This window comes from Notolepis coatsorum (assembly GCF_963971535.1).
Source record: "Notolepis coatsorum genome assembly, chromosome: 15".
NCBI classification, from domain to species: Eukaryota; Metazoa; Chordata; class Actinopteri; order Aulopiformes; family Paralepididae; genus Notolepis; species Notolepis coatsorum.
The window spans coordinates 79,061,998-79,075,848 of record NC_140179.1 but is presented as its reverse complement, the minus strand read 5'-3'; the positions used below and the strand labels follow the sequence as shown (position 1 = coordinate 79,075,848).

General features: G+C 42.0%; 1 protein-coding gene across 1 annotated transcript in view; it reads right to left on the bottom strand.

Annotated features, from left to right (window-relative positions):
* LOC311241418 (sortilin) overlaps positions 1–8,798 on the bottom strand; it is a 67,808-nt gene extending 59,010 nt beyond the window's left edge. Inside the window, 4 exon segments of the mRNA XM_084330236.1 lie at positions 592–694; positions 4,144–4,220; positions 7,459–7,521; positions 8,425–8,798. Of these exon segments, the coding sequence (XP_084186362.1) occupies positions 592–694; positions 4,144–4,220; positions 7,459–7,521; positions 8,425–8,763 (582 nt within the window). The 5' untranslated portion in view covers positions 8,764–8,798.
* Positions 8,799–13,851: the final 5,053 nt, after the last annotated feature.

Here is a 13,851-nt window from a genome sequence, read left to right as displayed (position 1 = left end):
TGTCCAATAATTTTCGAGATCGCCAAATGATGAGGGGAGGTACACAGGTATACGGGTAATATTAGGAGACATAAATATAGGCAATAAAATTACAGTAAAGATTTTTTTTAATAAGCGGTGTAAACAGTATAATTAACTCTGAATATAAGCATGATGAGCAAGTAAGAAGTGTAATCAAAGGTGCTGATGAGGGTCTGTATGACCTATCAGTTATATTATACGTTACAATAAATATGGTCAGCAACACTTAGAATCTGAATATACAGATATACATATTAACCCTTTCACTGCTGCACTACCAAACGGTTAACCCTTTCACTGTGACAATACACAGAAGGTTAACCCTTTCACTGCCACACAACAGCAGGTTAACCCTTTCACTGCCACACTACAGAAGGTTAACCCTTTACTATCACACTACCGACTGTCTGTAGTGTGACAGTAAAGGGTTAACCTTCTGCAGTGTGGCAGTGAAAGGGTTAAAATGGTTGACGTCCACAGAAATAAGAGACTTGTTGTTAGCCGACAACGTGCAGCCTCTCGACCATCGGTTTACGACAAACGACACTGGAACTTCAAACAAACACTTACGTTCAGAGAGTTCCCAGGTCCCACGACGACGCCAAACTCTTTCCTGATGAAGGTGTTGTTGATCCGGTGGGAGATGTCGAAGAAGGACTTGCCGTAGTCCGTGCTGAGAGGAGGAGACATACGTTTTCATGTAGGAGGTCAAGGCAAAGAGAGGTAGGAGTGAATCAGGATTTCAGTCAAATTCAGTAAAATTCAGGAAGCTAGGGCTGACCTCGATTAGTCGAATAGTCGACTAATCGATCGAAAGGAGCCATATTCGACTGCCAACCTCTTAATCGAATGCAAAAAAAAAGAAAAAAGGTTATAATAAATTTTTTTTTATATATAAATCATTCTTTCCAAAAGCAAAGAGGCCTAGAAGCGTGGGTAACTGCCTAAGAAAACGGGCACAGAGGCACTGAAAGAGGATTTCACTCGTCTAATGAACACACTAGACACATCAAGATGTACAGTATCCATCAGTGGACCAATTGCATGCTTTTGCAGAGGACAAGAAGCCTTCAGTCGACTCCTGCAGACATTAAGCACCCGCCAGGGCCCAAATGGAATGATCCAGCCAAAATATCTCTGGAGCGTAACAGAAAGAAGCATTTTGTATAAAAGTATTCTGTACTTCTGTATGACAACTAATAAAGAAACTAAACTAAACTAACAAAAGAAATTGAAAATGTCAATTAAATTTGTTTTTGCATTCTGGGGGATAGTCGACTACCACAGCCTATACTGTAGGAAGCCAAAAATAACATTTAAAACACCAACACGTACCTGCCTTCAGGTACACACTCCTGAATCAGGACGCCGCTGCTATGAACTAGACTATTAAAAGAATTTAATAAAAAAAAAAAATATATATATATATATATATATATATATATATATATATATATATATATATATATATATATATATATATATATATATATATATATATATATATATATATATATATATATATTATAATATTTTCTTTTTTCTTATCATTCCATTTGGGCTGTGGGGGGTGCTTAATGTCTGAAGGAGTCGACTGAAGGCTTCTTGTCCTCTGCGAAAGCATGCAATTGGTCCACTGATGGATACATCTTGATATTTGTCTAGTCTAGTGTGTTCATTAGACGGGGAAATCCTCTTTCAGTGCCTCTGTGCCTGTTTTCTTAGGCAGTTAGCCTCGCTGGTATGCACGCCATTAGCGTTAGCCACACTTATAGGCCTCTTTGCTTTTGGAAAGATTGACAAAAAAAATATATATATATATTTTTCTTTTGCATTCGACTAAGAGGTTGGCAATTGACTACGGCTCCTTTCGATTGATTGAGTCGTGGTCAGCACTAGTAATTTGTAATCAGATTTGTTATTTGACTTGCCACAAATCTCACCCCACTTATTGTCTAGTGATTGAGTCCGTATTTACAGGTGAAGACTGACCTGAGGAACAGGCTGCAGGGAGACCATCTGGCCGCTTGTATGCGTCTCAGCATTAATGGGCCCCTACCAGTGAATTCACTACCAAAGAGCCCAAGCTTTTCTTTCAAAAGCCCAGGAAAATTAAATGCTCTAAGGCAAAATGTAGCCTATGCCACTGAGACTTCTTAGGTGTAAAGTGCTGTTGTAGTGTTATGATTTGTGTATGTTAGACAGTTAGTATGTTCTATGTATCTATGTCTATGTTTTCTATTTATATTATCTATTAAATCATCTATATCTATGTTCAGTACATATAGTGTACATTTTCTTAAGTGTTGAGGCATGTCATTAATCTAGACATTTACCCTGATTACAACTACACTGCAAAAAAGATTTATCTTATCAAGTGAACATATCTTGTATTTGGTACAATAAGTCCAATATTGAGTAGAATTATCTTGAATTATCTTATCCCACTGGCAGATCATTTAGTTTTTTTTCTGGTTTTTGGCAATTTAACCTTGTTTTAAGAAAACAAGATTACATTGACCAAAATCAGGAAAAGAATAAGCTAAATTATCTGCCAGTGGAATAAGATAATTCAAGATAATTCTACTCAATATTGGACTTATTGTACCAAATACAAGATATTTTTACTTGATAAGATTAAATTTTTTGCAGTGTACAAATATGCAGCTACCTGGGCCTCCAGAGCACTTCTAGTGTCAGCGGACACACGCACCAAAAACATCCTAGCAAATTCACACGCACATAACTCCATGAACATGAATAACCTATCTCCAACAATTCTAAGGTAGTTTTAAGTTATTTCTCCGACAGCGTGCGCTAATATGGATTCCAGCAGCGCGCAGAACAGCGCCGCTGTTGAAATTTATTTTCAGGGGAAACACTGATGGATCCCCATATCTCACAGTGACTCTAAAAAAATTACATTTATTCAAACAGCTATAGGGAGGTGTAGTGTTTACGTCAATGTCTCATTCTCCAACGGACTTACGACCAAAGGGGCTTTCTCTTAGGGCCATTTGAGACCTTTTCGGGCAAGACATGAATATAGACAATATATTATAATATAATATTAATTATATATGTTTTATTGGGACGGTTGGTGAATCCCAAAATCGTCCCGAAAAGGTCTCAAATGGCCCTAAGAGAAAGCCCTTTTTGTCGTAAGTCCTTGGAGAATGAGACCCAAATTGTTTCTGGCCGGTTCGCGTCTATTCTTTCCCCAATACATTTCCAGTTCTGCGTGCGCGTTCTGCAATCTGATTGGCCACGGACATTTCTGGTGCGATCTGATTGGCCACTGACGTTTCTGGTCATGTGACATGTGCGCCCAATCGCGTGACGAGCTGTGTCTTTGCCCATTTCCGGGTCTAACAGCCTGCAAACTACCTAACGCCTAGTTTATCACTGGTTAAGCTTAGGCGACTCTTTCAAAGTTGGTTACGGTTAGAGTTTGGAATCAGGGCTGGTGTTCTATCGCCCTGCTCTAAGACAAACTCTAACCTTAACCAACTTCGAAAGAGTGCCTAAGCTTAACCCGCGAAAGAACTTGCCGGCACACGATTGGGCGCACATGTCACATGACCAGAAACGTCAGTGGCCAATCAGAGCGCAGAAGGCGAACGCGGAACTGGAAATATATTGGGGAAAGAATTCAGGCGGCCGGTTCACCATGCTTGAAATTGCAATGTATTTCCAATGGACACATTTCTAAATCGTCTCGTTTAAAACAAATAAAGCATGAACATTGGCATGGTGTACCTTTCTGTGTGTATTCATCCACAATCTATAGCTCAACATGAAACAATTAGCAATTAATCGTAAAATAATTACGTATAATTTTATTTCAACCAAAAGTGCTTAAACAATAATGTTAGTGAAAGAAGGGAACGCATTGTGTGCAAAAGATGGAAAACTTGCCAATGTTCATGAGGCAGAATTATTACAATAGCTGATAATACATTTTCCCAATGATAAATCCATATACGGGTGGACCGCACGGGAAACTAAAGTGACGTCAGACTACACCTCCCTATTAGATCAAGCTTTGAATATAACAATCTAACAATCGTACGCAGGCAGCTCAATGTAAGCTACTCTTCCCAATATTAACAAAGTACTTACCTGCGATAGAGTCGCGAGGAACCCCCTTCGAGGTAGGAGTCGATCGGAGCACTGATGGTGGATAAGACCAGGATTACCTGCAGGGTGAAAACACGCAAGATGAAATCACCGTCATCTAATTCATGAAAACATCACATTCCAGTGAAGAAAGAAAGGAGTATACTGGGGAGGTAGACCGACTATTAACCCTTTCACTACCACACTACAGAAGGTTAACCTTCCACTACCACACTACTGACGGTTAACCGTCTGTACTGTGGTAGTGAAAGGGTTAACCTTCTGTAGTGTGGTAGTGAAAGGGTTAACCTTCTGTAGTGTGATAGTAAAGGGTTAACCTTCTGTAGTGTGGCAGTGAAAAGGTTAACCCTTTGTTGTGCTGCAGTGAAAGGGTTAACCTTCTGTATTGTCACCGTGAAAGGGTTAACCATTTGGTAGGGTGGTAGTGAAAGGGTTAAGGTCACGGATCCATGTAGGGCTGGGAGGTAGACCGAACATGGATCCGTGCAAAGGCGTGGACTTTTATTTGACCATCTATGATAAGAATTGTACAATTATGCGTGTATTGAACCAATATTACGCTCATTTCCCAGTTTAATATTTTAATCGCTGTGGTCCCATGATCCACGAACACTGACAATTGTGTTTGTGGGGATGACTGACAGAGCCGGAGGTACAGGGTCTCTGCGGTGGTACAGTAGGCGTGTTAGACCTCTATATACCCAGCTAACCTAGTGCTTAGACCTCTACACTATATACCCAGCTAACCTAGTGCTTAGACCTCTACACTATATACCCAGCTAACCCAGTGCTTAGACCTCTACACTATATACCCAGCTAACCCAGTGCTTAGACCTCTACACTATATACCCAGCTAACCCAGTGCTTAGACTTCTACACTATATACCCAGCTAACCTAGTGCTTAGACCTCTACACTATATACCCAGCTAACCTAGTGCTTAGACCTCTACACTATATACCCAGCTAACCTAGTGCTTAGACCTCTACACTATATACCCAGCTAACCTAGTGCTTAGACCTCTACACTATATACCCAGCTAACCTAGTGCTTAGACCTCTACACTATATACCCAGCTAACCTAGTGCTTAGACCTCTACACTATATACCCAGCTAACCCAGTGCTTAGACCTCTACACTATATACCCAGCTAACCTAGTGCTTAGACCTCTACACCACCCAGACACTCCAGTGCTTAGACCTCTACACCACCCAGTGCTTAGACCTCTAAACTACCCAGTGCTTAGACCTCTACACTACCCAGTGCTTAGACCTCTACACTACCCAGTGCTTAGACCTCTACACTACCCAGTGCTTAGACCTCTACACTACCCAGCCTCTCCAGTGTTTAGACCTCTACACCACCCAGACGCTCCAGTGTTTAGACCTCTACACCACCCAGACGCTCCAGTGTTTAGACCTCTACACTACCCAGCCGCTCCAGTGTTTAGCCCTCTACACTACCCAGCCGCTCCAGTGTTTAGACCTCTACACTACCCAGCCGCTCCAGTGTTTAGCCCTCTACACTACCCAGTGTTTAGACCTCTACACTACCCAGCCGCTCCAGTGCTTAGACCGCTACACTACCCAGTAGGGCTGTCTTAAATATTTCGAAGCTTCGAAGCTTCGTTCGATGGGCATGGTATTCGAATATGAAAATAAAATTCGATTATGTTTTTTTTTTTTTGCAAAATCAACTCTGCCTCTCTTTGTTAATTACAACAAGCAATGCCACTTATCGATTTCACACAGTTATCCATAATTATTGATACATCGATATTGGTCTCAGCCATGTGGACCGCCCTACCCAAAGCTGTAAAGGAATGTGAATCACTACCCACTTTCAAAACCACTCTCAAAGAGCACCTACAGGAGACTGCAATTCGAAACTGGCCCCTGTAAATGTACAGTAAATGTCCTAACCCAATAATACACAAGACCCTCTTCTTGGGACCAAGTAAGGTTTTGTCGATATTCCAATGTACAGTTTTGCTTGTACAGTTGTACAGTTTCCCCCACCCTGCCTACCCAAATTGAAAATGGGGGACCCTGATGTAAACAAGACAAAAGTCTCTCTCTGGTCTGCATCCCCTTAACAATTGTGTGTATTGAGCTGTACTGTATTGTACCCATTCTGCAATCTGTTAATAAAGTTTTCAATCAATCAATCAAGCCTTAATGTTGAGAGTGTAAGATTCACTGTAAATGACCAGAGAGTTTGTGTACCTTTGGGTCAGGTATTACATGTATGTTGTAAAGGTCATGGAACATGGGTCAGGTATTACATGTATGTTGTAAAGGTCATGGTATGTTGTCTGTTCCAAACGTTATACGGCTGCCGATTAATGCATACATTTGTTACTTGATTAGTTGTTTTTATGTTGTGATTTCCTGAAAAATGTACATCTAACAACTAAGAATTAGCCACAAGCTAAGCTAAGAAGCATTGTAACACACTATGTGCAATAATATGTATTTTTAACGTGACCTTTTTGTGTGTGTGTGTGTGTGTGCTTGTGTGTGTGTGTGTGTGTGTGTGTGTGTGTGTGTGTGTGTGTGTGTGTGTGTGTGTGTGTGTGTGTGTGCTTGTGTGTGGAGATGTTCTTATCTATACAATGATAAAGATAAAGGCCTCGAGTCCTCTACTCTCCGATACTCATCCGATACCTCTCTCTCTCCATCTCTCTAGCTCTCCACTCCCCCCCTCCCTCTCTAGCTCTCCACTCCCCCCTCCCTCTCTCTCTCCACTCCCCCCCTCCCTCTCTCTCTCTCCACTCCCCCCTCCCTCTCTCTCTCTCTCTCTCTCTCTCTCTCACAGAGGAAGTTATTGCATCACACCGTCTGTTAGTTGCACTTGAGACATCAAGAAATGGGAAGTTTGTGGTGCAAATTAAAATTACACTTGCAGAGACTTATTGTTACAAGACAATACCGTCCGTATAGTGTAGGGCCAGCCTATGTAATAAATACTCTATAGTGTAGGGCCAGCCTATGTAATAAATACTGTATAGTGTAGGGCCAGCCTATGTAATAAATACTCTATAGTGTAGGGCCAGCCTATGTAATAAATACTGTATAGTGTAGGGCCAGCCTATGTAATAAATACTCTATAGTGCAGGGCCAGCCTATGTAATAAATACTGTATAGTGTAGGGCCAGCCTATGTAATACATTACTAACATGTGACAATAGTTGTTAACATCAGAAATAATTATTTCAAAGTCAGTAAACATGATGTGACCTCCATACTGTAGTGTAGGCTACAGATAGGTGATGATAATGATGAACACCATACTCACCCCTGTGCCGTCACCCACCCAGGTCAGAGTAAAACTGGAGCCATCATCACCATTAAACCCTGTCTAGGAGAGAGAGAGAGAGAGAGAGAGAGAGAGAGAGAGAGAGAGAGAGAGAGAGAGAGAGAGAGAGAGAGAGAGAGAGAGAGAGAGAGAGAGAGAGAGAGAGAGAGAGAGAGAGAGAGAGAGAGAGTGAGAGAGAGAGAGAGAGAGAGAGAGAGAGAGAGAGAGAGAGAGAGAGAGAGAGAGAGAGAGAGAGAGAGAGAGAGAGAGAGAGAGAGAGGGGGGGGAGTGAGAGGGGGAGGGAGAGAGACAGACAGAACAGACAGACAGACAGACAGACAGACAGACAGACAGACAGACAGAGAGAGAGAGAGAGAGAGAGAGAGAGAGAGAGAGAGAGAGAGAGAGAGAGAGAGAGAGAGAGGAAGAGAGAGAGAGAGAGAAACTCACACACACATACATCTTACATAGTAGTACCGTATATCTTACATTAGTACCATATATTTGTACAGTATGTCTTTAAATGTCTTGATGAATTGAAAATGGAGGACCCTGATGTAAACAAGAGGAAAGTCTTTCTCTGGTCTTCATCCTCTTAGCAGTTGTTTGTATTGAGCCGTACTGTATTGTATTCTGCAATCTGTTAATACAGTTTTCAATCAATCAATCAATCTAAACCAAAGTTATAATAGTGATAGACTGATCTAAACTCAAGTGGGTTTACACGTTTGCAAGTATATGGACCATAAGAAATAACTTGTTCCCCATACAAAAGTAACTTTAGGTAAACTTCATGTGTGGTCATCATTCATTCATTCATTCATTCATTCATTCATTCATTCATTCATTCATTCATTCGTGGTATATATTGGGTATTGCCACACATGATATCCAATAATAGCATCTAAACACATTCCCTAAATCAACTGACAAACCCCGTATAGGCCGCATCTTGCGCCGTCTCACCTCATGCGTATTGTGATCCAGCACTTGGTGTTGGGCTGCGGTCAGAGCGACCCGACAGGAGGGGAAAGCGGGACCACGGGAAGCCTTGCCCGCGCTGCCGGTGTCCCCGGTGTCCCTCTTTGGGCTGCCGGTGTCCCCGGTGTCCCTTTTTGGGCTGCCGGTGTCCCCGGTGTCCCTCTTTACGCGTGAGGAGGAGCGCACTTCATCGTGGCCCGCCTCGCCCTCCTCCTCATCTTGCTGAGTCCGGTGGAAAGTCACCGTTCTCCGGTTGTTTCGGTGATGATCTCTGCTGCCCTGACCCCGGGCTGCACCCAGAAGAAGAAGAAGAAAGACGCACATCACGCCACTAAGGACCACCGGGAGTCTGCAGGTCATGTCGGTTTGGTTCTGGGGGAGGAGGGGGGGGGGTCCCACAAAAACGCGCTCCAGTGAATAATCTCTAATGAGCCGCTGACTTGATGCTGCTGTACCGCTCCGGGGCGCTGAGTGATAATAATAATAATAATAATAAGTGTCGCAGTGAAAGTAGTTAGGAGGCGGGACCTGCAGGTCATTAACCCTTTCACTGCCACACGACAGAAGGTTAGGTTAACCCTTTACTATCACACAACTTGTGTTTTGATAGTAAAGGGTTGTGTGATGTAAAGGGTTAATCTTCTGTTGTGTGGCAGTGAAAGGGTTTAACCGGCTGTCGCCGTGGCAGTGAAAGGGTTAACCTTATGTGTATTGTCGCAGTGTGAAAGGGTTAACATAATAACAGGTGCTCCAGCCCGCATCATCCAGGCAGTTGGAGGAGTTGGAGTGAAATCGAAATGCACCACCACATGGCTATAATAATCAAACGGTAGAAGAAGCAAACAAATAAATAATAATAATAAACTGCCTGTGGTCATTAATTAATAAATCGACGTTTATTATCCATCGTCTTCTAAACCTAAACAGGTTAGTGGTGGTGGACATATCTGAACCGTAGAGGGCGCCATTGACATGATGAGGGTTTTTCAAGTTATTGCCTTGATAACAGAAATCAGTCATTCTTTTCCAGAAGCTTTTATACCATTATTATAGCCTACTGAAAATGTGGTCATTTTTTTTGTTTGTGCCGATAATACCACTGCCATTATAGACGAGTGTATCTGAAAATGTGTCGCCACATAAACCTGTGAAAGTCACCATAAAACCCAGTGCTTTGTGCCACACAGAGAAGTGTTGCCATGGCGATACGGTTTAGTTTAATTTAGTTTATTCGGATCCCCATTAGCCATTGCCACAGCCCTCACAATGAAGTGCTCTCTTTAGGGTCTCTGAGCTTGAAGAGAATATTGGGCCAGTGAAGGTCAGGGTTGAATATTTGCCTGAGATATCACACCATCAACATTCCCACCCAAACCAGAAGTCACTATAACCTGCCTGTCACTGGGAAGCAATGATGCTAGCATTGTACACAGTAAGTGTAAAACAGTGTAGCGAGTCTGTAAACATAATTAGACACAAAAGGACAACTCTTATTTTTTTTATTCACTTACCCTCAGCTGCCAGAGTCGTACTTTTCCTGTTGACTTGTTGTACAGAATGTATAAGTCGCTTTGGATACCCACTAGGAATGCAGCAATATATCAGCCTGATTTGGGTTGATATCAGACTGATTTGGGTTCATATCAAACTGATTTGGGTTGATATCAGGCTGATTTGGGTTGATATCAGACTGATTTGGGTTGATAACAGGCTGATCTTGGACCCAATCAGTGATCCAAATGTAAACAAACAGGTAGCCCCACCACCAAAAGATAAATAAAGAAAAATAGCAATGGAAATAGTTTTTTATTCTCCTTTGGTTTTCTTCTTTTGCATTCTGTGGCAAATTTTGTTGTTGTTGTTGTTTACATTGGTAATGTTTGTAAACACAGAAGTAAGATGGACCAGTTCAATTCGCAAGACCACTTGTTCACACATGCAATGAGTACAGTCCTTTTCTACTAGGGGTGTAACGGTACACAAAACCACGGTACGGTACGTACCGCGGTTTTGAAGTCAAGGTTCGGTACAGGTTTTCGGTACAGTGGGGGAAAGTTTGGCTTTCCATGTTCCACTCAGGGGTGATGTAGTGTGCAGTAACTAATCTTGTAGGGCTGTCAACGAATATTCAATGTTGAAATTAATAATCGAGTTTTGAACCTTAGGTCCAGTACTGAAACGGTTCGGTACGGATATGTGTACCTTTACACCCCTATTCCTATGGATGTGAATCTTGAGAAGGTTTGATGTTTATGTAAAAGATGCACCTATATTATAATTCTCAATGGTTAGGAACATTATGAAAAGCACATTTTCCATCAACAAATCAAACTCTTTAAGAATGTGAAGAGGCCTATACCCCAAATGTACTGTAAAAAAAAAAAAAAAAAACACAAACCAAATAAAGCACAATTGGAATATGTCCAATTGCATTTTTATGGCCAATAGACCTATCTCAAACCCTGCCCCTTTTCTTGATCCACCAATCACAGCTGTCGCTTACCTCAGACAAACTTTGTTTGTACGAGGAAGTCTGAGGTAAGCGACAGCTGTAATTGGAGGATCAAGAAAAGAGGGCAGGGTTTGAGATAGGTCCATTGTGTTGCACGATTTTAGAGCTGCCTTTTTTGTGACCTTGAGCGGATGCTGCTTAAAGTGCAAGTGAAACAACAGAATAACACTAAGAAGGATTTTGTTTATAAAACAAATAAGTAGTTAATTTCTCCCTTAATTGAGATGGATGAGTCCTTCACTGGTTACAGGTTGTGTTGTGACCCCCTACAGCACACTGGTTACCACTCAACCGTCAGAGGATGTGCATGTCTTGACAATATTGACCCATTTTGTAAAATCGCATTTGTACAAAAGATTCTTACAACAATCCTGCCGATATGATCAAGGTTAACCGGTCATCTATCTTCTGGTCACCTCTCTCTACCTGCGAGTTAAGAAGACTTGCACTTGGTTACAAATCTTCAAATGGAAGATTAAAAGTTGATTAAAAGTTGACAGTTACTTAGTTAAGTATTCCATTATGCAACACAGAAAGGAAGCAGCATACAGGCCTCTGGTTACTGTAGCCTATGATGTCATCACTGCCATCAGTAAGATATGATGTCATCACTGCCATCAGTAAGATATGATGTAATCACTGCCATCAGTAAGATATGATGTAATCACTGCCATCAGTAAGATATGATGTCATCACTGCCATCGGTATCAGTAAGATATGATGTCATCACTGCCATCAGTATCAGTAAGATATGATGTAATCACTGCCATCAGTATCAGTAAGATATGATGTCATCACTGCCATCAGTATCAGTAAGATATGATGTCATCACTGCCATCAGTATCAGTAAGATATGATGTCATCACTGCCATCAGTACCAGTAAGATATGATGTAATCACTGCCATCAGTAGCAGTAAGATATGATGTCATCACTGCCATCAGTATCAGTAAGATATGATGTCATCACTGCCATCAGTACCAGTAAGATATGATGGCATCACTGCCATCAGTATCAGTAAGATATGATGTCATCACTGCCATCAGTAAGATATGATGTCATCAGTAAGCCTATGAGACCTCGCATTGATAAAGTAAACATTCCTATTGTTTTAGCTCTTCAAATAAAACAAGTTCGACTACCAGTTCTTGTTTTTTCGGTTGTGACTACATCTCTGTAGAAACAGAGGCAACAGCCATTGCTGAACCATTCATATTAAACTGTCTCTGGGTCCAGGTCCACAGCGGGCGAGGGGAGTCCTGTGTCCGTCCACCCAACAGGTCCATCCCGTGTGTTTTCAAGGTTTTTCTGGGAAAACAGATGACACGACAACGCAGTCCCTCAGGAACCAGTGCGTTTGGTGACAGGCGACCTCCTCTGACGGCTGCTGCACGAGGAGGGGGCTCGTCTCTGTGTCTGGTGGTCGGTCGTGTGGTACGTCAAGCTGTCGCCTTGGACATACATCAGACCGCCGATCGAATCCACCATTCCAAAGATGGCAGCGAGGACCGTCAGTGCCGTCCCGATGAAGTACATCTTGAGGAGATCCGTCATCATCATGGCTCCGCAGTGTATAAGCGTAATGTTTCCCCTGTAGAAAAAAATTATTAATACAATTAAATAAATAAGTTGCAAACGGATGCAGTGGTAAAACTAAATAGTTATTAACCCTTTCACTGCCGCACCACCAAACGGTTAACCCTTTCACTGCGACAATACACAGAAGGTTAACCCTTTCACTGCCACACGACAGCCGGTTAACCCTTTCGACCGTCAGTTGTGTGATAGTAAAGGGTTAACCTTCTGTCGTGTGGCAGTGAAGGGGTTATTGCCAACAACCACCAATATAAATATATAAAATACAAATATATAATAATAATAAATAAATATGGCGGCTAGGTGGTGTAGTGGGCAAGGCACTCGCCACCAATGTGGAGACGCTGGGTTCGCGTGTTCGAATCCAGCTCTCCACATTGTTTTCAGTTTAGCTGGTCGTCCGCAGTAATACACATTGGCCGTATTACGGGGAGGGAAACTGATGGGTGGGGACTGGGCGTTGTGGACCGCGTCTCCTACAGGTCGGTTGGTGCGCCTGCGCAGTAGAATCAGGAAGTGTCGGGGGCAGCGTGAGCCTCCCACGCGTTACTCCTCGCCACTGAGAGATCGAGCTGCGCAGGTGAAAAGATGCGACTGCTGTTACCTCAAGTACCGGAGGGGACTTGTGCTATGTATGACTTAGTCCACATTGCAGCTGGCTTGTGGGAGGCAAGAAACAGCGTTCATGACAGGGGAGGGTTGAATTGGATGATACGAAATTGGGATGGGAGAAAAATATAGAAAAAATGGGAGAAAAAGTGGATCAAAAAAAAATAATAATAAATAAATATAAAAAGTGAACAAGATCCACACTGCCTTCAGTATCACTAAGCCTATGAGATCTCACATTGATAAAAATGTTTTGTGCGCCATTTCTTTAAAAAATCCTACATACAATAATGTACTATAGACCACTATGAATTTCAATCATGAAAATGTATATACGCTTATTGAAGGATAGGTTCCCTATCCTGACCTTATTAAAATATTGTTTTCCTTCATTTTTAATTGTGCATAGCTCAACCTCACAGCGTTATTGTTGATAAGCCTACCTCACCACTGCAGTTTCCTATGTGGACATAAACACAGTCCAATGGGGCAATCGTCTAGGCCTTCAAAAAACATGATGAATCTACTTAAAAAAAAAAGAAAAAAAAAGTTAACTATCATCAACGGGACTGCTAGTGTTACAGTAGATTACTTCCTGTGTAATTTATTTCAACTAAAATGTAGGAACACAACTTCCAAGAGAACAAACTTGCGGAAGTGCACAATTATGTCAATAAAACCTGATAGAAAGGATGC